Genomic DNA, 27869 nt, shown 5'->3' on the forward strand with positions numbered 1-27869 from the left:
TGAATTAATCAGGAAATAAGTAATCAGGGAATCGAATAAAGTAATCAGGGAATCGAATAAGTAATGGGCCCTTAATGAGTAATTAAAAGGTCAACTAGATCATTGTGATGCATAATAATGCATTTTGAACCATTTCTGATGGTAACAGTAGCTAGAAATTGAATAAGTAATCAGAGAATCGAATAAGTAATCAGAGAATCGAATAAGTAATGGGCCCTTAATGAGTAATTAAAAGGTCAACTAGGTCATTGTGATGCATAATAATACATTTTGAACCATTTCTGATGGTAACTAGTAGCTAGAAATTGAATAAGTAATCAGAGAATCGAATAAGTAATCAGGGAATCGAATAAGTAATGGGCCCTTAATGAGTAATTAAGAGGTCAACTAGATTATTGTGATATGCATAATAATGCATTTTGAACCATTTCTGATGGTAATTAGTAGCTAGAAATCCATCCGTGCAGACACACGCAGTCATTAACCGGCCTAGTAAGGAGTAGTCTCATCCACTATAACAAGGCATATGTAAACATACTTCAGACATATGTCGTTTTGTTCCTGAAAACAAGAAACGTATAAAATGTGTGTACAATACAGTACATTCCAGAGGAAAACAGATAATTGAAAAAAATATGATAAAGGGAGGGACCTTAATCTCATATAAATTATAATAGAGCTACCTTTGAATGGAGCCATTTGCTTTATATGATTTATAGCCATAAAAAAGTCGTGGAATCTTTTCCTGTCCACATTGAAGATTTAGTCTCCATGTCCCATAATGAATGGCAACTTTCTTTACCATTGTGAGAAGGCGAGTTAGAAATAAGACAAAAGTCTATAGAGAATGGATATCGATATAACTGCGAAATCGTAATCATTCTACAATTAAAAATGGCCAGAAAATAGCTCATTGAATATATTGAGTATAAGATATATTTTTACAATCAACAAATATCAGCTAGTAACAGGATAAAAAAAAACCCAATCGAAATCCATTTGGGATAATTGCAGTTAACGGGTGCTTTTTGTCAACTTTCCTCCACCAATAAGTCATTGCGTATCCTTATAGAATGACTTTATCAGTGAAAGGACGTAACACTAAAAAGGTATGCCATTGTCTTAATTAATTTTCATATCGGTTTACAGGAACAAAACACCCGCTAACTGTCAACATAATGCAAGTGGATTTCAATTGTTTTAAGTCCATGGATTTTGATTCTATACGTTACCAGTTGGTTGATATTTGTCGACTGTCGGAGTTTTACTCTCCTTTTATTAATTAATATCCCCAAATTCTATAATCTGGGATATTTACTTTGCGAACCTGTGCGCCTTCATGCCTCTTCTCATCTGGTTCACCGTGTAGTAGAACAGTTTCTTCCATGCCGCGGCCACCTCGCGTGTGTACCGTTCCTGTAACATGTCCCGTAGTCCGTAGTCCATCGACGGCCACAGATGCTGTAGTAGATACATCAAAGACGATAAAATAGATACAATGTATTACATGACTCAAAAAAAATATTATGGATTTTATTACATGTGTTATAGACGGAAATTCCTATGTCCAATTCGTATTGGTTATTTTATAGATTCTCTTTCATGGGTTATTGGAAATTATCGTTTACAAAATGACCAATTATCGATACAATTTATTGCAAATATATTGATTTATGGCGTGGTACATCATCTCAATGTTGTTAAAAGCATGTTTTGTTCGGCAGAAATGTAAACAAAGTTTGCAACACAGTCGCTCTGATTACCAGTATCCGAGATATGTAAACACGATTGATTGTCTGTAATTGTTTGGTGACAATTGCAGCAAGTGGACCTCATTGTTCTGCTCAACTTTGATCACGCAATCACAAGACTGTATATGTGTAGGAAGTCATTGTAAAATCAATACGGATACCAAATACTCAGAGGGTGTCAAAATGGCTGACTCTCGGGACGTCTTCGATTGACGTGACCCGCCACCTGTCAAGTCGTTCTTCATCAATAAGGATTTCGTTCGCTTAGACATTATGTACGCTACGTGGGAAACCAACCCTTTGTCTGGTTCCGAGTTTATTACAGAAAATAATGGAGCAATATTTGTGTGTAATTGTTTAACGTTGTCCTTACCAATCAATCTGACATCAATATGCCGTTTAATGCTGAAGCAGCATGTCCATGGCAGAAAACGTTTACTCGGCGTTTTTTATACAAATATCTAGACTGATGGTTGCTGTAGTAAAACAGAAATGTCCACAGTAATATTAATGACCACATAACTTACCAAATGATTGATTACCCTCAATGTTGACATGACGTAAAATGTTTTACAAGTCAGTCGTTCTTTTAATAAGACCTGGAAAATTGATCTGATAATAATGTGTTTATTATGGCCACATACACTAGGCTACGGAGATAACATGTATACGGGAATTCTACAGACTACAATGTCAATAATGTCTTGTTCGAATGGCTGATGTTAACATATCTGAATCATACACCATACAAAATACAAAGTATTCTCACGAAAACAACATTTTGATAATGAAACGAAAAAAAATAACGAATAAGATAGGATTACATCTTATTCCGTAGAAGTGTCAGATCTCTAAGAAAGCATTGACACTAGGTATAGGGCTTTGTACTTGTCGCTGCCGTTATCTGTTTAACGTCTCCACTGAAAGCCATTACAGGATATAAATGCCTTCTTATTAAGAACTCAGAATATTTATTGATCAGTTTCCAGTTTTGTTTTAATCGCTTTCCATCACTGACAGGTCTTGGAAGATAATGTGTATCAAACATCTGTTTGTTGCCTAAATGGTTAAACTGATTTGTATGGATCAATAAGAAATGCAATATACCTGCAGTGACGTCGTGATATCGCCCGAAATAAACCCTAACATTTAAAATAACTTTCAGGAAATAATGAAATAAAAACGATAGTCATTCCATATTTTGCACAGAAATTGAGATGATGTTGTTCATTAAATTATCTGGGACTCATCAACACCGCTTGGATGAAAATTACCTTCTTAAAAAATTAAAAGTTGAACAAGTAAATGTAGACAAGAACATTTCGTCGATTTATATTATAAGATGGAACGGATTGTTAATGCCATTTGTGCTACCTGAAGCATAGTAAGCCTTGCATAGTATAAGACCAATAGTCTGGACTAACTTATCGGATTAAGCGTATATCCTAAGGTTGTCGACCATTTCCATTACCAAAATTACCCAATATCCGGTATAACGAGCTACGGACACTAAGCCACTATGATAATCATTATAGCTTAACTACTTTCATTTCCAGTAGAACGTAAGTGACTTTATAATTACATGGAAGTATAGTTATCAACAATGATGACTAATAATTCGTGATTTACGATTAACACATACAAAGTGGTCTATCTTCGTCAAAAGTATCTTAATTATAAAAGTCCTTACAAAACAGACTTCTTTAAGTTAATGGCAACTTTTGATAGGTGGTTTAGAGAACTTAACGATCTCAACTTACGTATAACATTTTGCCTTTAACTTTCCGCCGCACATGCGTAGAACCGATGGCTGTGATCACTGTGTTCATAAAATCACTTTCCTCCATGTTTTCGATGGCTGCCCCTAGAGTATGCATTACATTATGGCCATGTTTCCTCAACATTTCCCCGTCCATTTCAAGTTCCAACTCATTCTTCTCGTTCACACGCACGATTTTTGGAAACAGGTGCTTCAACTTTGGCTCTGTCTCGAAAAACCTGAAAATTGTCACAGATATTTAGGAAAGATACAGACGAAAGGTATATCTGTCGTATTGGTATTTATACAAGAGAGAAATGTTCGCTTCTGTCTGAATTCTTACGTAAATTACAATGCACTCATTGATATCGGGTCAAATATAATTGTTGATGTAGTGTATATTTGGTATCAGGCTCAATACAACAGCTATATATATAGTCAGAAAGAATGTTAAGAAACAAGTTATTTTATGTTGATCACTGGTGTATGAACGGTATTTTTTGACAAATATTTTAAATGACGCGGGCCAGTGTGTCATGTTGAAATATCTGGCGAAATTGCCATTCATACACGAGTGAATAACAAAAAACAAAAAATGTAACAATTACTTCTTATATTTACATTTCGACAGGTTTCCCAAAACTGTGCTCTGAAACTGATTTCGCGGGAAATTGTTTTAACTTCTGTAATACAACAAAAAGAGTTCTTCAATGACGCCGTCTTTTTATCCGGTGTCTATGAGATATTTCAAACATGTAACAACAAGTTCAAATTATATGTTCATTAGATTTGGATCTTTGGGAATGAGTTAGTTTTCAAAAGTTTAAATTAAGACATAAAATGTGTATATGCCGAATCAGTGCACCGCCAATGTATCCGTACGCGTCAAAGAGACGTTCATACAAAAATGAACGCCGAATTCGTTGGTAACGTTATATAGCAAACACACAACGGAAATGTAAATATTAAGACATATACCTTAAAATCTCGTAAAACCGAAAACATGTAATTTTACATACTCCCACTTCAACAGAAACGATTGTATTTTTACTTCATAAGCTCGGTAAATTAAGACTCCATTTAATGTTGGCGATAACTGACGACTATGATATGTATGAATATTCTTTGTCATCAGCTGATTTCAGAAAACAGTGCACATACCTATCATAATAATATAAGGTTACATGTAGATGGGCCTTTAATGATTCTAACCCACTTATGTAGATATATACCTCCTACGTAATCAAGTTTAGGATTGAAGCATACCTATTCTCTACCCCAATTGTTTACTAAAACCAATCCCAAATATTCGTTTTCTTGAAAGAGATATAATCTGTTTCGTATACTTTCATGACATATTATGAAATTATGACCGTTAAATAACGTTTGCGATCACAAAAAGTAAGTTAAAGAGGATTTTTTTTTAATTTTGGTGAATGTAAACTGTTTATATATGTAGAGCTGTAAAGACTGGAATTAGCAATGAATTCCAAAGCATCTTATTAAAACGAAGTCAGCAGTTGTAACTAGGCATTAAGCAGTCAATCCCTTATTGTAAAATGCAAACAGTGTATCATATTGAAACCTCTTCACATTTCAGCACCGCCGAGATAGATTGCTGAAACAGCAGATGAGTGACACGTGGTTTACGTTTTATTAAATGAAGTTGGCAAACCCAATCATCAGTAATGAAAACTTATCTATTAGCAATAACCCGTGAACGAGTACATGTTGCTTTTATTTATATTTTGCCCGACTAAACGGCTGGTTTTAAGGCTATAACGTAGATAAATATTTAATTTACAAGCAACTATTTCAAACAAACTGGAACACCGGGAGATTGAGACGACATCCCCCACAACAATAAGTGTCTCAGTTAAACACCATTGGTTATTGTGGTTTCATTTAATTGATAGTCTCAGTTACATGTAGATAACACCATGGGTTACAACAGTTTCATTTAATTGATAGTCTCAGTTAAAAAACACCATGGATTACTGCAGTTTCATTTGATTGATAGTCTCAGTTAAATAACACCATGGGTTACTGCAGTTTCATTTAATTGATAGGCTCACTTTAATAACACCATGGGTTACTGCAGTTTCATTTAATTCATAGTCTCAGTTAAATAACACCATGGGTAACGGCAGTTTCATTTAATTGATAGGTTCACTTTAATAACACCATGGGTTACTGCAGTTTCATTTAATTGATAGTCTCACTTTAATAACACCATGGGTTACGGCAGTTTTATTTAATTGATAGGCTCACTTTAATAACACCATGGGCTACTGCAGTTTCATTTAATTGATAGTCTCAGTTAAATAACACCAATGGTTACTGCGGTTTCAATTAATTGATAGCCTCAGTTGAATAACACCATGGGTTACGGCAGTTTCATTTAACTGATAGTCTCAGTTAAATAACACCATGGGTTACTGCAGTTTCATTTAATTGATAGTCTCAGTTAAATAACACCAATGGTAACTGCGGTTTCAATTAATTGATAGTCTCAGTTGAATAACACCATGGGTTACTCTGGTTTTACATTTTGAATCACCCACATCTTCTGCTGATGGACGGATTGAAAAATCAAATAAAATTTCGATTTCAGAAACTTGGTACAAATCTTGATATATCTTTTCGCTTTGTTCATACAATATGGAAGTTCAATTTACACTTAAGACTATACATGCGTTTTGTAAATGTTGTCTATAACACCAATATGAAACACAAGACGTAAGAATCAGAATATATAGTTAGATAGAGCAACGTGTTATTAACAGCAACAGGGAAGAACATCCAAAATGACAATCATTCTAAAGAGACCAGCGAGCATAAAGCCTAGAACTGTTCTATTTCACTTTCTGCGTGAGACAATCTTGAATCGATAGCAGAATGAAAGCTGTTGCATTTATCACCTTACACGTTATTGTCTTTGCAGTTCTGGGGATAGTATATTCACCTATGAAAGACAGGCATGGGGTAATTAAAAATGTAATGGTAATTAATTGTAATGCATTACAATTTTTCAAGTAATTGAATGTAATGTGTAATTGAAGCAAATTTCAATTACATGTAATGGTAATTTAATTAATTACATTACAAAAATGCATGTAATGCTCAATTACTTTTCAATTACATTTCAATTACATGTGATGTTTTTTAAGGATATGAATATAGATAGATTTGTCATATTACATTTTCCATATTTCTGTTCTTCCTAATGTTTTTGTCTTCATTTTAGCTTTAGTATTCTTATGATTAGTTAACATGCATCTCTACAATATAGTTTGATAAAAGCCTTTCCCACATATGCCCTTAATTGTATTAAATCAGGTTCAAAATAAAGTTTGGTTTGAAGAACATGGGGTCTAGACAAGCTACCTGGTAATTATAGATAATCATACCTTGGGGCAAACAGCTGAAGTATGAACAATTGGTCGTTACCTTCACTATTGCAGAGCAAGGTATAATGTTAGAATCACACCTAATGTGAAATTCAAAGTGATACTATAGGTATATGGCTTAATAAAAGATTTAGTTTCCAGCACAAATTAGTTTAAGAAAATTAATATACATTTATATATATATAGACAAAAATATGGGGTAAAATACATTACATTGACCGTCACATTTATAGAATTTCAAAAGTGGCAAAGTTACAATATATCATGTAAACACAATTATTACCTAATACTTTTTTTATATTTCTGTTACTTCTACCAATGTAGTCTGTCTAGTATCCATACTATGTAATATTTCTGATCACACCAATTTTGAAAGTCTGATTATTATCAATGTAACGTAAAAAATTAAATGTACTTTGATATGATTGTATCGACAATGGACTGTTCTTTTAAATGTAATATTTGGATATTTAAAGTACATTATTAATGAATGCATATCTTAAATTAGTATACAAATGTACATGGATATGTATTGTATAAAGATAGCTATTTTTACAATAGTGCCAAGTCTTTTTCTTTTAGTAAAAACTGAAAGTAATGTGTAATTTAATTAATTACATTGGTAAAGTAATGGTAATTTAATTAATTATATTGCAAAATACATGTAATGGTAATGGTAATGGTAATGCCATTTTAAAATGTAATGTGTAATTTAATTAATTACATTGCTATGTAATTGAACCCATCCTGATGAAAGAATTAACATTATTTACGATTTCAGATCTGCAGAGATAGACACGTAAAAAAGAACATAGATAATTAATCACTGCAATACCTGTTTGACGAGACAGTAAGATTGTACACGTACGAACGTCTAATTGTGTTTGGCTAGTTAACACAGATCAATCATTCTTTTACGATAGACAGGACGCTGAACTAAAATAATACATTGTGACTTGCCAAAGTTCGTCTGCTATTTTATGCACGAAAAGCATTCTAGTGTTTGTTTGAGAAATAGTTAAAGAGCAAGTCGAAAGAACGGAAATGACCGTAGACAAAATGGTACCAACTCTTAAGGCCTGACTGAAGTTTTGATTTAGCTTATCACACATTTTAATATAAAAAATTACGCCTTATCCATCAATTATTTTATGATCCCGGAGTCAAGGATACCGAGTTCATCATCAATGTAGCTATACAAATCATAAATCATATATATCTATGAAACAATGGCCTTTATCGGTGTAAAAACCGCTTCCAAGAACATGTATGTGATACACCTGTTATACACAACCAATGTGATGTTTCACAATAATGACGCATACACTGTGTAGTTTGAGAGAGAACCCCTGATATCAATGTTTTGAGATGGTTTACAAGGTATCAACAGAAGCACATTAAAAATGTTTATTGAAGGAACTTATGCTATCAATCACTGTTGGTCCATATTATTCTCACATAATCTCTTATTTGTTTAGTTGAAATATCATAAAATGAATATTATAGACATTGAAAAAAAAATGCTGCTCGTCACATTTTATTTACTTAAAACAGTAATGTTTCAGTCATATTTGAAATATAAATATTTGACGCATGGAATGTGACATTTTGCCTCTACGTTCTGAGATATTGTGTTTTTTTTTATTTATTTATTTCTTGATACAAGGAACCCATTTACTGAGTAAATATGGTATTATATATCTTTCAGAATACAGGTGTTATTGGATTACGACAAGGTTACATTAAAACACAGTGTGGCGAGTGTATAAGCAAGAGTCTACAAATGTATTCTGTTAAAGTTTTATTTAAACATGCCGATAATTCTTTCTTACACACCAATATATTATTTTTTATACGAAGTAATTTTATATGGCCAATCGAGGATATTTTACTGTATTGTAGAAAATCAGATATTATCAATTATATAGCACCTTGATGATATTAGGTATTAATGCTAATAGACTTAGAACACCAAGAAATAAACAAAGTCTGTTTCAAATCCCTGCCATAGTATTTAGGCATTTCTGTTGAGTAAGACAGGTGTTCGACTGGGGTCATTACGTTGGAACACATTTTAAAGTTAATGCATTCCTCATGCACCACTTGACACATATTTGTTCCATAGATAGTTGAACGTTTACTAGGCATATCAGGTTTGTAGTGTTTCAGTTTATGTCGAAAGTCGACACAAATAACTCTTTGATAAAGATGTTCTAAAGCACCTTAATTGAGTGCATGGTTCGTTTAATATATAAAGCAGTTGCGTTGTTTGTACACGCACGTGCTTACAAAGAGTCCTTGAAAAGAAAACATTTAAACATGGTCATGCTAATCGACTTATATGTTATATATCATGTCGAAGTATAGTTTGTTATATTGAATTAATAAATACCCTGTCATCCTATGTGAAAGTAACCGTATTCATTCGTGTTTAGTCGTTGCAAGAATCCGTATAAGAGTTTATATGCAAAAATACATATAAGGTTCAACATTTTAATCAAAATACGCTTACAGCCCACAACTTTCTCAAGTGTATATCCGCAATTAGTCAAATTATGTAACAAAAAGGTGATACTTTTGATAACTAATCTGCAAAGCTTCTATATACCGTCACTGTGATTGTTCATACTCTCAGCTTCCCGAAATGCATTACCAAAACTTTTAAGATTTTAATTGAACTTGACAATTTTGTTTGGAAATACCCGTCTTGCCGAAAACCTAAATTCAAATATCTTTAAATGTATTCATAAAATTAAGTTACCGATTTTGATAAGAACACATTCTATTATTCTATATATTTGGTCGCGTGTTCATTCCCGGGGGACTATACTTTGGTGTAGTTCCCGTAGTCAGGTATAGTGTCCCGTAGTCAAGAAGGACGGGGAACTGTCGCAAAATAGACCATGGCTGTTATCCAATCGCATTCGTAGTAATTATCATGTGATGTACTAAATGTTTGTAATTGGTATTGCTAATGTTATACATGAGAAAGTATCTATTCATATATAATAGGTAAATGAGCTGATAAGTTGTAAGAACTTGTGCATGATCCCTTGTTATTTGTGATTTTAACAATAAACACATTTAGATCAATCTATTTCGAACACATGTGAAAATGCATGTTTGGTAGCTCTGTATGGGATGTTTGACAACAATAAAATTCTTTGCTGTAGTAGCTTTATTATATGTAACTCAAGAATGTAGAAATCCAAAAACAATCCGGCAGATATGTAAATCGGGACTTTAAGATTGTCTATATGATTTTATTCTAAATTTTAGAATAATAAATATATACATATGTATGCTTCACTGTAACTATATACTGAAATGAAAAAGGGAAAAAAAATATTGCGAAAAAGTAACGACTCAGTAATTGTGTTATATATAAGGCTTTTCATCATCGAGATTTAGTTGCTCTCTCATCTCCATTTAGCGTTTCATTTTACTTTATGAGCGTTCAAGAGGACGTATTATGTTTGAAATAATTTCTTATCACGAAAATAGAGTTGTATATTATGAAATTACAGTATATCCTAGACAGTGCCAACTGAGTTGGATATCTTCTGTTAGTGTTGTGTTATTCCTTCAAAATAATTACATGTTTAACAACAAACTATTTATATAAGACAGATTTACAACGTTGCCTTGGCTCTCAGTGTGACGGGTTGGCACAGGTCTGGGGCGACAGGAGGGCGGACATACACATGTGTTTAGTCTTAAACCGACAGCACAGAAAATTTCCTTTACGTTTTCTTCATCTTTTATGGATCAAGAAATGATAACTTTTTTTTATATATAATCACTATAAAATTATCAAGATTTAGCCTCAATCATCGTGTGAGAAGGCGTATTCTTTTCACAAGGATTAAGCATCATGATGTAAGGATACTGTTTATTGAATAACTACTTCCCTCACCCCCATCGGAACAACTCCGTCTTAATCATCCCCCTCCCCACCACCAAAATAACATGACTGCATGGTTCAGGAATATTTGACCATTTGTAATTCGGTACGTGAAAAGATTTCTTTTAACAGAAATATGATGGTTGGGTTCTTCATAATTTGATTAGCGTTCAAGTAACCTTGACTAGCGCTGCCAATTACTAACCGGACATATCACAATGTAATATTGATATATATATATATCTACATGAAGACCTTTTCATGGTATCACTAAGGCGAGCTTTAATTTGATTATTGAATAAACCTTCAATTATTGGTATGGCTCCAATTACAAGATAAAATTCGTGTGCCAAATCAAAGTGTGTGTGATAAAGTGTACTCTAAGCGAGAATGTTGTTGATATCCACAGGCAACATTCTGCTCCTGAATTCAGTTCCGCCTTTCCTAATGTTATCATATTGCAACTTGTAATTATATACCTGTTGGTATGGAAGCTTTGGCACAACAAATACCAAATATTACATAATATGATTATCAATTAATGATGTATTCTAATTTATTATCTATGTTTTACATTATGCATAACAAATGTTACTTTTTTCTTTGGACTACATGCAGCATTATCTACTCTGCAGATTTAATTCAACAAGCTGTCATCAATGGTATGTATAGCAGCCGATTTAAACCTCCGGATAGGAAGTGAGTAAAATCAAGCGTTGATGTTTTTCAAAATGCTAAACTATTATTTGTCGGGAGGAAACATGTCGCTCGCTCACTAAATTTTGGCACGATTCATCGTTTGTTAATTTCCTATTGAAGTGACAGTTATTCCTGAAATCCCCATGCGAAAACTAGGTTACAAGTGTGCAAAAAACGCGAAAAATAGTTTGTTCACAACATGTTATTGTTCAAAGGAACATAACATATTCCGTTGTTATGGTGATATTCTTATTTCGTTTTGATTCTATATACTGCAAACTATGTAAATGTCAATTTATGCTTTAAAAAGTTATACAATAATGACAAGTTACAAACACTCATAAAGATGCAGACAAAAATAGTACCAATCTGCCACCATCGCTATGTGTGTACAATGAAGATGTTTTATAGTCTAGAGAGGATAAGAAATGTTTGTTGACCTGCCGTATAAACAAATCGGTAGTAATGATTTAAAGTGAATGTTCTGTTGATGCGTGTTTACATGTAACTGCCTATAGGCTTTTATAGAACACTGTCAGTGAATTGTTGGGATCTACCGGCTCAGGGGCAGATAGACAGGTCGAAAGTTCGACTACACTGACAAATCATGTACAATTACAGCTTTATCTACAAATGTATATGTTAGACGAAACAAAACCTGCCACAGACCAGTATAAACTTTCATTATACTCAGATATTACATTTCATCAAAGACTATCTGTTTCGGATGCGCTATGATCATGAGTACATGTCAACATACCGGTGCTTCCTAATCGAAACCCGTCATATAAACATACCACATTGCTTACGTCACAATCAATAGAAAATTAGATAAACATTGGCTCTTAGACAATAACTTAGTTTAAGATGCCATGTCGTACAATACACTGGCGTGCTTAACGTAGTCTAAAGCGTTTAGCATTTACATGTATCGTTTATTGTCCCCTTATCAAGTTATCATGCATTTTTATAAGGCCTGTGTTAGTTATATTAGGGTTGATTTATTTTACGTAATAGGTATAAATACAATGAACACTTTGAGTTTCGGATTTACGGATACCATAAGAAGTTTTCTTGATTAATACCTACATTGTATGCGGTCACAAATTCTCTTCATTCAGGGTTTTTCCGCTGGGCTCTGAGAAGCAAAGCTGATCTGACAGTACTGGTTTTGTGATATCTGTGCGTCATTACATAAGGCAATGATTATCTTACGACCTTATCATGATGGACGTTATGATAATTCCACGTTCGATTTCCTCTAGACGCGTAGTAATAGCCTCCTAGTCTATTCTCAATTACGTCGTATATTCAAGGCTCATAAAGCCGCGCTGAAAAATAATATTTTCTGTATCAGTCGTTAACTCACTGAAATAACAGCGACACTCTCTCAGGGTGACTTACTTCCAATAAATTACTGCTGTATTTACTTTGATCTTTTTATGTATGAGCTGTTACATATTTACATATTTATATATGTTACAAATTCAAAATCCAAGTTGATAGAATAAGGTTAAATGCAAATTTAAAATAGATATGTACGAATGCTCTTTGATATAAGAACATAATATGTTCTGGTGTCCCGGAAGGTACATTGTCATACAAATCGGGTAACAAAGTGTTCTAACTTCACCTCGCTGATGAACTTGATGACTTTATGCATTTTACTGGAAAACGTCGCCATTGACTCCTGGAATGTTACCAGTTATACAATGCTGGATTATACTGTTACGATAATGCTGTAAATGTTAGACAGAAAATACATTCGTTTGACATCATAAATCATCAACTGTTTATGTGTTGATGCATGTCTAGCCTATGTTTCCTTATCTTTGAAGATAATAGCAAGTATATGGTGTATGTCCAAATATCAACAGATGTTGGTAACGCCTGGGGTGTTTACACGATACATGTTACAGTTATCGTAACCATTCAATCACACCTTAACATTATCATTCAGTGTTTTACTATTACTTTCAATCTAGTCTAAGATTTATTGTAAGTGGTCTTATACATTGTCTAAACGTTACACAAATCATCGTCAATTACGTTTACTCTAGAAAGCTACAAAAGCCTATAAGATTTGTTTCTGTGACTTCGGGATGTTCTTGTTCTATATAAGTATTTTGGCAACGTCTTAAATTTTGAAAGAACTAATGTCAAATATATTCCATACAGAATTACGGATATCACACATATACATGTATAATAACACTCCCTTTTACTTATCTAGTGTATGATTTATTTCTCTGTCGCCACTTCACCTCGTTTGAGAATGAAACTTGGCCTAGACTTAGCCTTTATGGTGAATATTGCCAACTGTTTGATTACAGTTTTGGTGTTCGTTATACTATTATTAGTATCTACAGTGCTTTTGAGTCTGGGTACATAAGTAACTGTATAAAAATTAAGGAACGCTCACATTTTCGCAATATCTAATTCCCCATGTAGCATTTCCATAAGACACAGTACAAATTATTTTGTATATGACTGATCTTGTGCAATTAGTATTGAGTTGGGTAAACAGATTTGATATCACCATGGAATATTATATATATATACCTTTTTAAAACGACATTCATTGCAGAAAAAGAATATTGACAAGATAATACCGTTGTAGACAATCGTGCTATGTTATCACTAGGGATTAAGTAAAACGGTCAAATCAGCAGTATAAATTTCGCACCACCGTGTCTGGTAAACCATGTTTACTTTTTTCAGATACCAACATCTCTTAAATGTGTCATCAGTTTCTGAAACCAATACAATACGCGAAGAAAGTATCGAACAAACGGTTTGGAATGTATATCTTCGTCTGGATTTATATCACCGAGGTATTACAATATTGCATGCTTGAAGTAAATGATTGTTAGTAAAAACCGTCTTGGCCAAAATCACTACAATTATGTCATTCCTTCAATGTTAATAACGGTCTACTATTACGATATTTTATGGTAAAGGAAAAAACAAAATATGAACACATTTTTCGTCGCAATAATAGCTCTGAAGAGCTAATGTTATTTGTTCCTGATAAGCGACTCTAAATAAATATTACTGTTTAAATTTCGTAATGACCAACAAATCAAATAAGCCACTACGGACACCAGAAGATCACAAAGCAGATTCTAATATAACTTACAACCTTATACTATCGATAAAGTAAGACAGTTATGTCCACCATATCAAAGTACGGTTGTATAATGACACTGCACTTTATAGACATTTGTTATTTGGGTGACGCCAATTAAATGTTGGCGAAGAATGGTACGATCCATGTATTAAACATCATCAAGGGAAATGACAAGATGTGTGATGACGTGAAAGACACAAAAGACCCATAACTCATAAAAATGAAGTATATAACGTTTGGAAATACTTTCTTAGACATGAAACTCTTCCGATTAATTAAGGTAGCTGGCTCGACCGTTTGAAAGTAATTAACTTTTTTTCATTTATAGATATTTTTAATTGTATGGTCATGCTGTGTCAAAAAATGGACAAAAAAGTGTGTGTCATTGTGCTAGTTTTTTTGCTAGCCTCGTTTGAAAAGTGTTACCTTGACAACGACTTAACCAAACCTTTGCGCAGAAATATAGCACAACTGGACATGTACTTGGTAAATGTAATGCAATAAAATTATATGGAAATATAAGATTTTTTCATTTGTTCTTACTTTAATGTATTTGTATGGATGTCTTGTGACTATTAATAAATATAAAACATAAATCAATGTATTTATTGTTTCCTAGCGTCGATTTAAAAAGTGTCTCCATGGCAACGTTTCCCTCATTTTTCAGTACTGATATATAGCAAAATGAGTTGTCCATTTTAACATGATAAAAATATATGAAGGAATAATTAACTTTTTTCCAAAGATGCTCATTTTGCAGAGGACATCCATATCTTTATAAAAATGATGAGAAAATGGCATGTCATTGTCCAAAGAAAAAAGTTATTGGATGTTAAATCCATAGCAACCGTTTTCCTTAGCAACATTTTTCTAAAATGTATAAATAGGGTTGTTGTGTACATTTGAATGTAACCTAATGTATATTTTTTCTGATAAAGACATGTTATGCATGTAAAGATGATAAAATATTTGTTTTTCAATGAAAAACTATATTTTGGTTAACTTTTATTAGTAACCAACCGTTGCATAGCAACCAAGCAGTATTCTATACAAAAGTCTTACCTGGATTCAATTTTGCATTCTATTCAAAGTTATTTGATATTTATAGCATTTAGACAAAAGTTTTTCTTTGAGACATTCATAAATTTTCATAACTAAAACAATTTTGTGATGAAAAAGTACTCTATGAAAGGTTGTGTACCCTAGCAACCACTTTCAAATATTCCCCCTTCACATAACTGAATACTTCATAGCAATACAATTGTATTTTCATACATAGGAATGCTCCAATTTTGTGGTTTCTAAGTTATTTTAATCAAAGATCTCAATTTTTATATTAAATTATTAGCATCAAGGGGATATATGAATGTAAATGTTATTTATATGTAAAACAACCACTGATAACAGGGCTGAGGTCTTTGGTCACATGACTTCCAAGATACCTGTTTGGAGGTCTGTGATTTTTATCAATGTACTATGTCTTCCCTCCATTTCCTAAACCTGGTACATACCTTAATGCCCCTGGCTGCTTAAAGGAAATTAAATAAAATAAAACTTAAAAACCATAAGAATTCCACATAAAAATCTAATAGAAGCAAGTAAATAACAAATATTGTTTATGAATTATTTCCCATACATGTATGTAAGTTTGAATTGAATTCCATTCCAAGATCAGAAAAAAACATGTAATGGCACTCTATGATGACAACAGACAAAGCACAATAGCAAATTGGTATCCAGTCTCTGATGCAACATCATTTTATAGATTATCTTTTATAAAAAATCATCTTTTTAAAATTTATTAAAAGTTTGTATCCTTAAATGATGATTAACAACATCAATTCCTGTAATATTTGATTTATTCAAAAATGAAAGAAAGAACAGAACTTGAGCATGCATAATTAATATATATATAAGATAGATGTTCTGCTCATTGAGAAGTTGAAATTGACATAATCACAAATATGACATAATGAAACTTTTACAATAAATTCAGAAAAAGTTCTGACAAAGGAAAGATTAGCATTAAAACTATCACATTGATATTAAATGTATTATCTATACATATCATAGATTACAGACTAAAAATCCAACATTTAATCATAATGTTTTGTTTCTAATATCCATGAAGAAATCAATCTTTCAACACTGAATGTTGAATGATTACCAGCAACACTCAATCAACTAAGACATATCTTAATAGTTTCTGTAAACATATTTCCATAATTAGCTGCAGTGAACAAGGCTTGAGTTATGTCCCCTGAAAGCTGCAGATTCAGTTCTCAACATATGCAGACAGGAACAACACTTCAACTTCTTTTGAAAGCACAGACATAGTGTTCCTTATCACAGTTTGCAGTTGGTGATATGGTCAGTTTATTTACCAATCATGGAGCAGTGTCCTAAAATTCAATCAAGGGACATCATTATACAATAGGTACATGTAACAGGATACTGATGGCTCAAAAACAAGTTAATCTGTCTCAGTAAGCATCCATATGTGCCTTTTATCCTTTGAGACGCATTCTTATGTCTTGATTCACATGTAAAAGACTTGCAAGATCATGCAAAATGGAATACAAATCACAAGTAGTAAGGGGGCATTTTCACAACTTCAACTGTTTTTCAGATAAGGGAGTGGCGCTTCTAGGGGGGAGGGGAGCGCTAATTACGTACATATATATATTTACAGATTGCTGCCTTTTGTATAATTTTGACCTAATAGATTGTTTTCAAATATACACACCTCTAACAACATGTGAAAGTGCTCTTGTATTGTCCCTCTTCTGCCAATCTCTCCTCGAATCCTGAATCCTGATAAAATAAAGATGGGTTTGTTACATGACAATTTTATCGATTTAATCATTCTCATAAATTGTACTGGTCTATTACATGAATTATACAAAATCCACACAAAATGGTAAATGGATACACTGTTATTGTACATTTTATCAAAATTTTGAATTCATAATGACAGGCATTTTTTTATCTAGGATGTACATGAAGAAAATAGATTTCTTTTATAATATTTTATCCCTTCAATCTTGATTGTGGATCAAGATAATTCATTTGAACTGAAGTCCATGACCAGTATGCTACAGATCAATACATACAATGAAATGTACATTGTAGGTCAAATTAATTATGAACCCATACATGTATCTCTTTATTATGACTCGGTAATTTAGAAAAGTATAATTATATAACAGTAATTGACAATATAACCTACACAGACACATGATTAAAAATTTCATATTGACACAATTCAAATATGTATTATGATATCAACCCATATTCATATATCAACTTTTGTACACATGCATGTTTACAAAGCCTCCTCAGAAAATCACTTACAACATGGATATTGGATAACTGCTAGCAGATCACAACATGTCAGCAGCTACATATGTCAGCATGTGTCACACCTATAAATTAAAAAACAAGATTATTAATTGAGATAAAAAACTAAATCAATTTAATATTTTAGAAAAAAAAGTATGTTACATGCTAATAAGCAACATGCACAAGTGACTGTACATGGTGAATTCTATAATGATGTGATGTATAATGGCATATTACAATTATATGTAATAGGACTATGTAGCTGGCCCCGAAGTGTCACTCATGAATACCCTTTATGTTAGCTGCGATAACGTAGCTCTGAACGACGGACGGAAGATTTCTGACAGATGGTCGTCGTCAGAGCTACGATTCCGTCCCATTGCCCGTAGTGTTGCAAAACATCCAGCGGTGAAAATGTTGCATTTCATGTGTGTCATGTAATTTTTTAATTAAATTCAACAATATCAAACATTTTTAACGTAAAATGATTATTTGTTTACCCACCTCCATGTCTAAATTATGTTTTGAAGCACTTTTGAATGGCTCACATCTCCGACACAGCTCACTTGGCCGCCATGATGCTTCTCGTTAGAAAGTCTCGCGCTCCAAATATGGCACCTAGTACCATATATGGAATGACCTACAAATTTTCACTACGAAAGAAATAATGTTACAAAGTTTTTAACATGAACTTTAAAAATTCTTTTTTGCTTAATTCTTAATAATACTTACATTTGTTCAGTTTCACCATATTTATTCTTAGGTTTGTTGGCTTTTTAAAACTTTTAAACACCTGTTGGGTGTTTCATTTCGTTAGGTTTCCGGTAAATCAAACATGGCTGTTGGATTTTACCACTAATAGTTGTGATTTTCGAAAGGTTTGGGATTGAATATTGATCATAGTTGTCAGAACAATACAGGTTACATAAGGAAGTTGATGAAAGATTATAATCGAAAGGTTTGGGAATTGAATATTGATCATAGTTGTCAGAACAATACAGTTACATAAGGATAATACCCGAAAAATATATTTTTATCAGTCTCAAAGTGCCCGATGTGGATCACATCGGGGCTTGCAACACTAGCGGCAATGGGATGGAATTCATACCCTGCCGGGAACGGAGTGGAGGCAGGGTATGATTATATCGTTCTATTATAACATGTATGTACTATATAAATGTAACAACATAATATGATTATGTTGATGTGACTCATGTATTTTTATCTGTTTATGTCATTTGCATAGTTTTGTCAAATATATCTTGTTTCCCCCTAAGCAGTGCACATATAGTACACGCAGAGAAATATCTGAAATCGACACTGTCTGACTGCAAGTTATAAACAGACTGTTGATCTACTGAATTTCTTGAAATATTAGAGAAGGATCGAAAATAATTAGGTCCAGATATGGATTATTTATTCGCTTAATTTGATTAAAGCTTAAAGATAATCAATATATCTTACCGTGTCCGCTTTGTGGTCTTCCTAATGCATGTCAGTGGATTTGTTGTGATTGTTGCTCGGCCATCGGTAGCGATTTGGCCTTCAATAAAACTTCCAATCCCCGTTTTCTATGCAATAAATCATTCTCTCATCTTCCTGTGTGTCTCAATAATCTACCTTTTTGGTTTAAACGACCTAAATTATTATCAAATGCCTCTACTCGGCATGATAATAACATACCACACACTCGTCTGGTCTTGGCGTCGATAGTGACCGCCATAACCGGAAGTACGTATCATTGTCGTAAAACGAAATATATTTTCTTAAATTCACGTTTCCTGCATGTAATTTGACTGACTTATCAATAGTATAGTTTACTGATCAAATCAGATAAATTATAACGTGGTTTTTTTAATTTATTTTGCGAAAAAAAAAATACGACAATCGTGCTGGTTTACGATGCGCGCGCGCATTCAAAATCGGCCGAGCCAACTACCTTAAAGGAGGGTAAGATAGGTTAGGGTAATCCTATAGAACTATATATACATTATTAGGCATTGTAAATTATATTTCTATTACTATACTATAATAACCTTCTGCTCTATTCTATAATAAAGTTATGTATCCTTACAGGTAGCTTCAGTAAACTAAAACGTTATACTTCAAGAAAAATACAAGACTCTTGAAAAACTTACAAATGGATAATTCTATATAAAACGGGCCTGATGTGTCATATCTGTGATGCCAATATGATATGACACCATATCGACACCGAACCCAATGATACAAGATCCTCGTGGCATCCATGGTATTCTCACCATTGGCTCCTTGTCATATCTGATTCCTATATATAACAATTAGCTATGGATGGTGTCGACAGAAATATAAGCTATTATTCCTCATCGGACGGTAATTTTAACAGATTACGGAAAGAAGCTAATCTTGTAAATGATTTCAAAGACGGTAGTCGGGTTGTGTCTAAGGTATCAGACTTGCACATAATTGACGAAGAGAAGAAGGCAAGATGATATTTACGAGAGGATCCCGGCAGGGCTTAACCTGAAACATCTGGTATAATGGTCAAGATGACCTTCGCGACTGTTTTATTAGCGTAGCACACGTTTTATTGGACCTCAGACAGAAGTCAGATACTTGATGTCTTATGTACTGAAAATTGATTTTCTCGATGTATATTCCTCTATAGTACATGCTATAGCTAATTAAACTTTAATCATGGTAATGTAATTAAGCATGCTTTGTTGCTATTTATTGATGCATTCGATTAATATACTTAAAGATGTATTTCAGTAGGACAATTAATTAACCCCCTTCCCGAATCAAACGGTAACATATAAGATTGCTAACTGGGAAATGGCGTAGGAAAGTTTGTGGGCATTACTACAGACAAGTGGAAGACGATGTTCATATTGCTTAAGAATCTTCCTGAAGAGAGGAAGCCAGTCGTTCATGTCAATGTCAATAGACATTGATTTTTTTCAGTATTAATTTATTTTGGATTAATTTGGTTCACATATCCATAAACATTGGCCTTTATCTGTCTCGTGGTCTATCCGCGTCAATCCTCTATCACGTGACTATACTCGACATATCTCCATAGCAATTAGTTATTTACATCCAACTTCCACTGAGCTTTGATACGTAAATACATTTCAATTAATGAAGTCTGCGATCATTCATAACTCACGTGCGACTCTATTGGTGTAATTCTGTTCTAAATATTGGTACTCTATTGTCGGGCGGAGCCTTACAATGCATCCCCATGACGCGGACGGATTACTGCAATGGCAGTGTTTTTGTCACCATGATAGATCGCTGCCCATTTCACTACACATGAAAGCATCAAATAGGATCTTGAATGAGCATAGAATCATGCCATCCATTTGTAAATGAGCTAAAAATGCTGTCATAACTTGGACACTGCAGAAGCATGTCAAGTAAAATCTGTTGTCTGCATCATCAGATGTAGTTTTTTTTTAATCTGGTTACATAAGTAACTGTATAAAAATTAAGGAACGCTCACACTTTCGTAATATCTAATTCCTCATGTAGCATTTCCATAAGACACAGTACAAATTATTTTTTTACATCTATTGCCCTTTTTGTCAATCCATCAATAGCACTGCTTGTATATGAAATAATATTTTCAACCAATTCCTTCTAATAAATATAAATATGACTACAAATAATTAATGAGTGACTAAAGTTACCATGACAATGCTGTAGTGTCAATGACCTCACCATTGATCCTAAACAGCATCTCTAGAAAACGACGACTACAGAACTGAAAAAGGAATACATGCATGTGAAAAGTTTTATATTGTTATAGATTATTATTAATGTGTAACCATGAAACCTATAACAGTTAAGACATAATTTCAGTTAAGATAATAACTTACAAATAAGACCGACAGTAAAACGTCAAGACGTTATTACAGATTAAGCCACATACGATAGGCATCAGACGTGTCTTACTTCAAAAAAGAGCATTAATGTGTAAGGCAAGTTGTCTCCTGCAAGTCGAAGTCGATTTCACTTGTATATCTAACCACTAAATCAAATAGTACACATCCAATTGCTTATAGTCATTACGTACAGGTATTGGCTTATAAAGATCCTATCATACGATCATACTTATAAGGAAATGTCGTTGACATATTAGTTGTTTTAGTATAATAAAAAAGTAACATTTATTCTGTAACAATTTTAGATATTATCTACTTGTTAGTAGAAAAACATACCATCAATCAATGCCAGATTAATATATTACTATTTGCAGAACGTTAATATTATTATATTTTTTTGCAGTCCGAAAGTGATTTTATTCATACAAAAGTTCATAAAAACAAAACAAAAAGGGCAAAAACATTTCCAAAGCATTATTGGAATAGTTTCTCTCGTTGGTGCCAATTCAAATACTGCTCTATTTAGGTATTTCTTTGGAAGATTTATATGTTTGCTTTTCCCTTTTTTCTCTCATATTTAATCACTATGCGCCACGGTAAGCAGACCCTTGATTAACAATTGACAAACGACCTATCCTTTCTTAATTGAGCCAGAAATGTATGAGATTCTAACACTATTCCTTACTTGACGTCATCATTCATCATAACTGTATGTTTGTACAGTATTTCAATACTGTCTGCACCTTTGTGCAACATAACACACCGTGCACGATTCCACATGAAATGAGATCTACCTCCGCCAGCCTTGTTATAGAGTCATCATATAACCTTGCGCCGTGCCAAGTAGATCGAGGAGGTGGGAGTAGTGGCAGTATGTAACATGTCAAGTATGTCTTAATTACAACAACACTGACGCGTTTTACGTATAGAATGTTTTTTTAATTTAAGCTCTAAAATCATTAGAAGAGGAGACTTTCTCTAGTGGTCGGATATCCATTTATAATAATTTACAAAGCCTACTTCTCCCTCCTCTTCTCCTTAGTTAATCACTAAGTTTCCTTTTAACCATTTCTATACTTAGTGGCAAAACGTTCTCGTATTTCAGTTATCGTTTTAATTGAAATGTACCTAGATCAGAATAATTAGTGGTGCTTATTACTCAATTATTTGATAAACACAATCATGCGTTGAAGTTCTTAAAAAGTTTAATGTCATAAAATAAAAGTAGAATAACATTGATGACTAATGGACAATTGGGGTATCGTATTGAGCTACGAATAAATAAAATCAGGTTTTTTTGAAAATCACTTACATGTTACCGGTTCGGTTTAATTGCATTGTTAACCCCAGGACAAAATAAATCTCTCTAAAACATGTTTTGTAATACAAGCGTACTCATATCGTGTTTTATGAGGACAGAAATGGAAAGGTTAAAAGTTAAAACAACACGTGTTTTTAAACAAACATAGTTTTAAAACTGCATTCACATGGTTAACATTTAGTTGATTCAATCGTGTAGTAACTTGTGTTCTAATATATATTGTTTCTCCTTCCCGTAGATCACCATTTTCATACACATACTGCAAGGAGGTAGCGATCAAAAGCAACAATCTTTGTTAACGCTTAATAGGTTTTTTACGCCTTTCAGAAACCAATTTAATAATCGTTAGTTTTGAGTTTCCCACTGACACAAAATGATGTACATAATTATTCACATATAAATAATACATTTAATCATTATTAGTATATTAAATGCACTCATTATGCAATTCTAATACGTAAGATGAGATCCCATAGAGAATTGTGAGAATTGGCAGAGAGAAAAGCTCATTAACAAAATCAAAATTAAACAAAACCACCACATTGTGTTAATATTTGAGATATGTTTAAGTGTGTGCATTCTGATAATTTTATAGAATTGATAGATACATTGCATGGCACAATCTATTAGGCTACCGCTAGTTAAGAATGTTATTGTACTTCTACCAAATTATACATTTTGCTAATTGTTTCCCCTTGTTTCATTACCTCACAAAGACAATGACGCCGAGGTCGTGAAGGTCATCCTTTATGAACTCCAGTGAAGATTTGAGGGTAGCCTTTTCGGCCGGTGTGAGGTAGGAGCTAAGTCTGTTCCGGTTCCGGCCAATACACTGGCCAGGTACGTTGCCCATGTTGTCCAGGTTACACGACTCTAACCACAACACACACTGCACACACATTTATATCATTAACGCATTGTGGTGGATGATCACGCAATCATATTTCACCAATCTCCAGTTGTCAATTGTTGCTTTTCATATGCTTATCAATACCATTTGTAGCAATGTCTGCGTTTGCGTCCGAATGTCATGTTCGTGGTGAGTGAAGTATTTGTTTACATTCACACCATTGTTGGTGTTGTCGGTTAGTATTCTATTTATCACCATAACATGTATCAAAACATGCGCAATAGAGTCCAAGCATATCATAACTCCTTTACGAAATAAAAAGTCACATTTGAAAGGACCCTATTGGCTAGGTCCATTGCCACTTCCGCCCACTGAGGTATACTGCATGCAGTCTATCAATGTGCATATCGGCTCTATGTACGGCTGCGATATGTAAGCCACTATGTATAGCAGTCGTAAAACCCCTCAACAAACGAAATCAAACATAAACTATTATAGGATAGATTTCACAGATTCCACATGTAGTCTTCTCTGTGTGTTATCTTGTAAAGTGGCATTTTAACAACAAATTCATTAATCGTCATCGACCTTTTAGCACGGTAAACCTTAACACCTGTTCAATTGAACTCGTTCGATGTACTCGGTTTAGTTGCATGTCTGATTTGTAAGAATCAAAAACTCACAATACGATGGTAGAATAAAACAAAGGCGTACCCATTATTAGCACTTCATCACACGGCCGCTGTATAGTCCATTAGGAGAGCGTGTGAGGAAGGTAGGTACAGCGGTGGAGAGACAGTCATTAGACAGACATCACTACGCCAACAAAGGAAGAACCGTATTACACGGAACACCAATCAGAGATCTCCAACTCGACAAAGGAAACAAGGAAAGCAACTGACGTTTGAGAGCACCTCTTCAAACATTGTCTAACTTGTGAACTCTGTGGTAAGAAATTAGACAGCATTCATCCATTCAACGTGTTAATAATGTAGTACTGAAAAAGAAACTTGGATAATTCATCTAATTGGTCAATGGTACACATCAAAGCCAACTAGTTTACGATTATCTGTTAAGCTATATTTCATCATTGGTTAACAATCTACAGAATCCATCTATAGACAATTAAGTAGACCATTACACCAGCCAATACCATTTATCATTTCACTACTGACGGGATTTATCATCCCTTCTTTAGATATAATAGCTAAGAGTAAAAGTAAGATTGGGTTTGGGCAACATATTTAGGCGAGTTTTTTTTTTTTAATTTTGACTGAAGTCTTATGTATAGCTACAGCTGAAAAATATTGGTTCTGAATATTTTCCCATGCATATGTGACTTACTATGTAAATATCTTAATTAACCATTATGAACGAATTGTGTTGTTTGTCTAAACTGACTTGTCACTAACCAATATATTATAAATTATACTATAATCAGAATAGCGGTGCGTTAATGAATTGTGTGTTTGGTCAACATTTCATCATAATTAAGGTTAGTAAAAGTCAGTCATGATTCAGCCTGCAGCAATTATATAACGTCTCATTTAAACTTAAATATGATCACGATTTTACCAATTATGTCCATCAGCGTTACCTAGCAGCGAAATGTGTCTTCCGGTTAGCTCCAGACTGCTTCCGATTGGCTTAACTTTACTTTGGCCATTATGTGAATATAAATGTGTCCAGTATTGTTGTGACGCGATTATCCTATTGATATGCAATCATATGGTCAGTGAATGGTCACTGTCATACAGTGCAAACAGTTAATAAATGACTGCTATGATCAGTGTTGTACACATGCGTCATACACGTTTTAAACTATTCGGACAGTTTTTTCTCACAAATGTTCATGTACATGTACTGTTGAAAACTGCCATGAAAAGGCCAATCAGAAATGTGTAGAAGTGTAAAGTCAAACATACAAATAATTATGTAGCTAAAGCTAAAGGCATTTCAGTTTACTTTTCCACCCAACATAAAATATGTGATGCCATTGCCCATATTTTAGATCTTGGTGTGTTAGAGGAAACGTGAATATTTTATGACAATCTTTAACAGGTATATTGTTTGGAGTTTAATTCATAGGCTTTTATTGGAAAATATGCTGCGTTTAAAAGCCCGATTCAACATGGTCAAACATGTTACATTTATCCGTACTCGATAGTTTAACACCGTGATGTATATTTCGCAATATATACAAATATAGTGAACAATTAAATTTGTTTTTTAATTGTATTTAAGTATACAGCCACACAATCGATCTCATAATAACATGTGATGATAATGACAGTATAACGAGAATGCCCCCACACTTAGGGTAGCGGTTCAATGACCGAGGGAAACGACAATACAGCTAAATATGTTTCCTTCTTTGCCTAGTACCATTATGTCATGACAGAGCGCTCTGCCCATCCCCAATATGGTGTCCTCTAACAGCGACCGTCACCTTATCTATTAGAGGCCACGAACCAAGCAGTATCCATTCCGTTCATCTTGATAGTTTTATCCGTTGTCTTGAGGACCCCGATCGTGCTCTGCCCTTTCGTGTTTCCACTACGCATCATGACAACGTAATGGTTGATCGGTGTCTACTGTGATAGGGAGGGCACGATCTTAGTTCTCCGTGAGCGACCGACTTTTACAGACGAAGTCGGAATAATTGATGAAGGTGCATCCCCAGCAATTGACCAGATCGGGAGTTATGTGTTCCCTGGTGAGCTGACCTGTCATACTGCCACATAGGTTTTCATTAAATACGACACGAGCACTGATAAGATCCACTTACAAATACTAGGTGGCGTCTATTAGTCGTCAATCGTGCGCATTCACGTGCAATACGGGTTGTAATCGTAAGGAGACATAAAGTATGTTTTCGGAAATGAATATTTTATTGCATTTCACGAACGACCACAGATGAAAATGGACACTCTATCTGTGTTATCCAAGACATATGCGGTTTTGCGCTATTTTATTTTTAATATTTAACAGGTGTCCGTTTTATGTTTGATGACACAGAATACTCCGTAGTATAATGCTATGTTTGTATTACCGTTTGGATTTTCCTCTCTTTCATTTTTTCCTGAAATCAATACCTAATGCCATGTTAAAAGCCAAGGAGAAGTAGAAATGGTTAAATGATAACACATATCAGTGTCGTCCTAACAGAGCTGATAAAATAGGGTTGTAACGCACGTAAAGCACGTGCGCTTCCTTCTTGTGAGGTATGACACAGAAAGTAAGTTAACAGTTTCATATCTTATTCGAGTACCATTGACGTAAACTATTCCAGTAACCAAGCAGCAAGCACTTTGCCCTGTTCAATCAGAATTCATTTAGGGTTGGAAACTTGGACGACAACAGTATACCTGAATTAATGCAGTACTACAGTACGAACACCTGCTCTTGTCATGTAATTTACTACTCTATGTGTATTTATATCGCAATTAACAAGAGAAGTCACTGAACAGTCCTACCGCCATCAGGAGGACTGGACAGCTTTATATCCTCTATTTCCTAACACATGGTAGCAGCATTATGTTTGTCATCTTCATAGTATTTATCGCATGGTAAGTTATCAATTTTTAGAAAAGAATGAAATCCCAACCATATTGCAATGACTTTTCCCAAGTATTTTGGTCAGGTTGGCATACAACCAAAAAACATGCCTACATAACGAAATCACACAAAACAAAATATCGCATGTTTTGTGTTACTGTGTGCCTATATTTATTTACGTTTCTTTTGTTTTGACATCTGTCAAAAAAAGTTATGATAGTTCAGTTAGAATAAAAACTATTTCTTGTTTCTTGGCATTTTACATGGCAAACAAACAAC

At 33.7% G+C, this 27869-nt stretch overlaps 1 protein-coding gene and 1 long non-coding RNA gene across 4 annotated transcripts; both read right to left on the bottom strand.

Annotated features, from left to right (window-relative positions):
* Nucleotides 1-454: 454 nt before the first annotated feature.
* LOC138319018 (cytoglobin-1-like) lies at nucleotides 455-24764 on the bottom strand. 3 transcript variants are annotated; one of them, XM_069261899.1, is made up of 5 exons: nucleotides 23890-24024; nucleotides 21667-21740; nucleotides 3512-3749; nucleotides 1319-1461; nucleotides 456-561 (listed from the first exon to the last, which is right to left on the bottom strand). In XM_069261899.1, exons 2-5 carry the CDS (start codon nucleotides 21714-21716, stop codon nucleotides 540-542), a joined length of 453 nt encoding a protein of 150 aa, XP_069118000.1. In that variant the 5' UTR covers nucleotides 21717-21740; nucleotides 23890-24024; the 3' UTR covers nucleotides 456-539. The 3 variants fall into 3 exon arrangements, with proteins under 3 accessions (XP_069117999.1, XP_069118000.1, XP_069117996.1); XM_069261898.1 differs by lacking the exon at nucleotides 21667-21740 and having other exon boundaries at nucleotides 455-561; nucleotides 1328-1461; nucleotides 23890-24764; XM_069261895.1 differs by lacking the exon at nucleotides 21667-21740 and having other exon boundaries at nucleotides 23890-24762.
* LOC138319019 (uncharacterized) lies at nucleotides 14929-19944 on the bottom strand. The gene is made up of 4 exons (XR_011207941.1): nucleotides 19460-19944; nucleotides 18008-18078; nucleotides 17400-17467; nucleotides 14929-17055 (listed from the first exon to the last, which is right to left on the bottom strand). It is a non-coding gene; the product is annotated as an uncharacterized lncRNA (long non-coding RNA).
* Nucleotides 24765-27869: the final 3105 nt, after the last annotated feature.

The sequence above is a fragment of the Argopecten irradians genome, chromosome 3 (genome assembly GCF_041381155.1).
Source record: "Argopecten irradians isolate NY chromosome 3, Ai_NY, whole genome shotgun sequence".
NCBI classification, from domain to species: domain Eukaryota; kingdom Metazoa; phylum Mollusca; class Bivalvia; order Pectinida; family Pectinidae; genus Argopecten; species Argopecten irradians.

Excerpts from the sequence above, each read along its gene's own strand:
- LOC138319018 (XM_069261895.1), bottom strand. The coding sequence starts at position 24,083 with ATGTGTGTGCAGTGTGTGTTGTGGTTAGAGTCGTGTAACCTGGACAAC. Across the intron at positions 3,750-23,889 it reads GGCGTCATTGTCTTTGTGAG|GTTTTTCGAGACAGAGCCAA; the intron begins GTAATGAAACAA and ends GACAATTTTCAG. Across the intron at positions 562-1,318 it reads AAGGCGCACAGGTTCGCAAA|GAACAAAACGACATATGTCT; the intron begins GTAAATATCCCA and ends TCTTGTTTTCAG.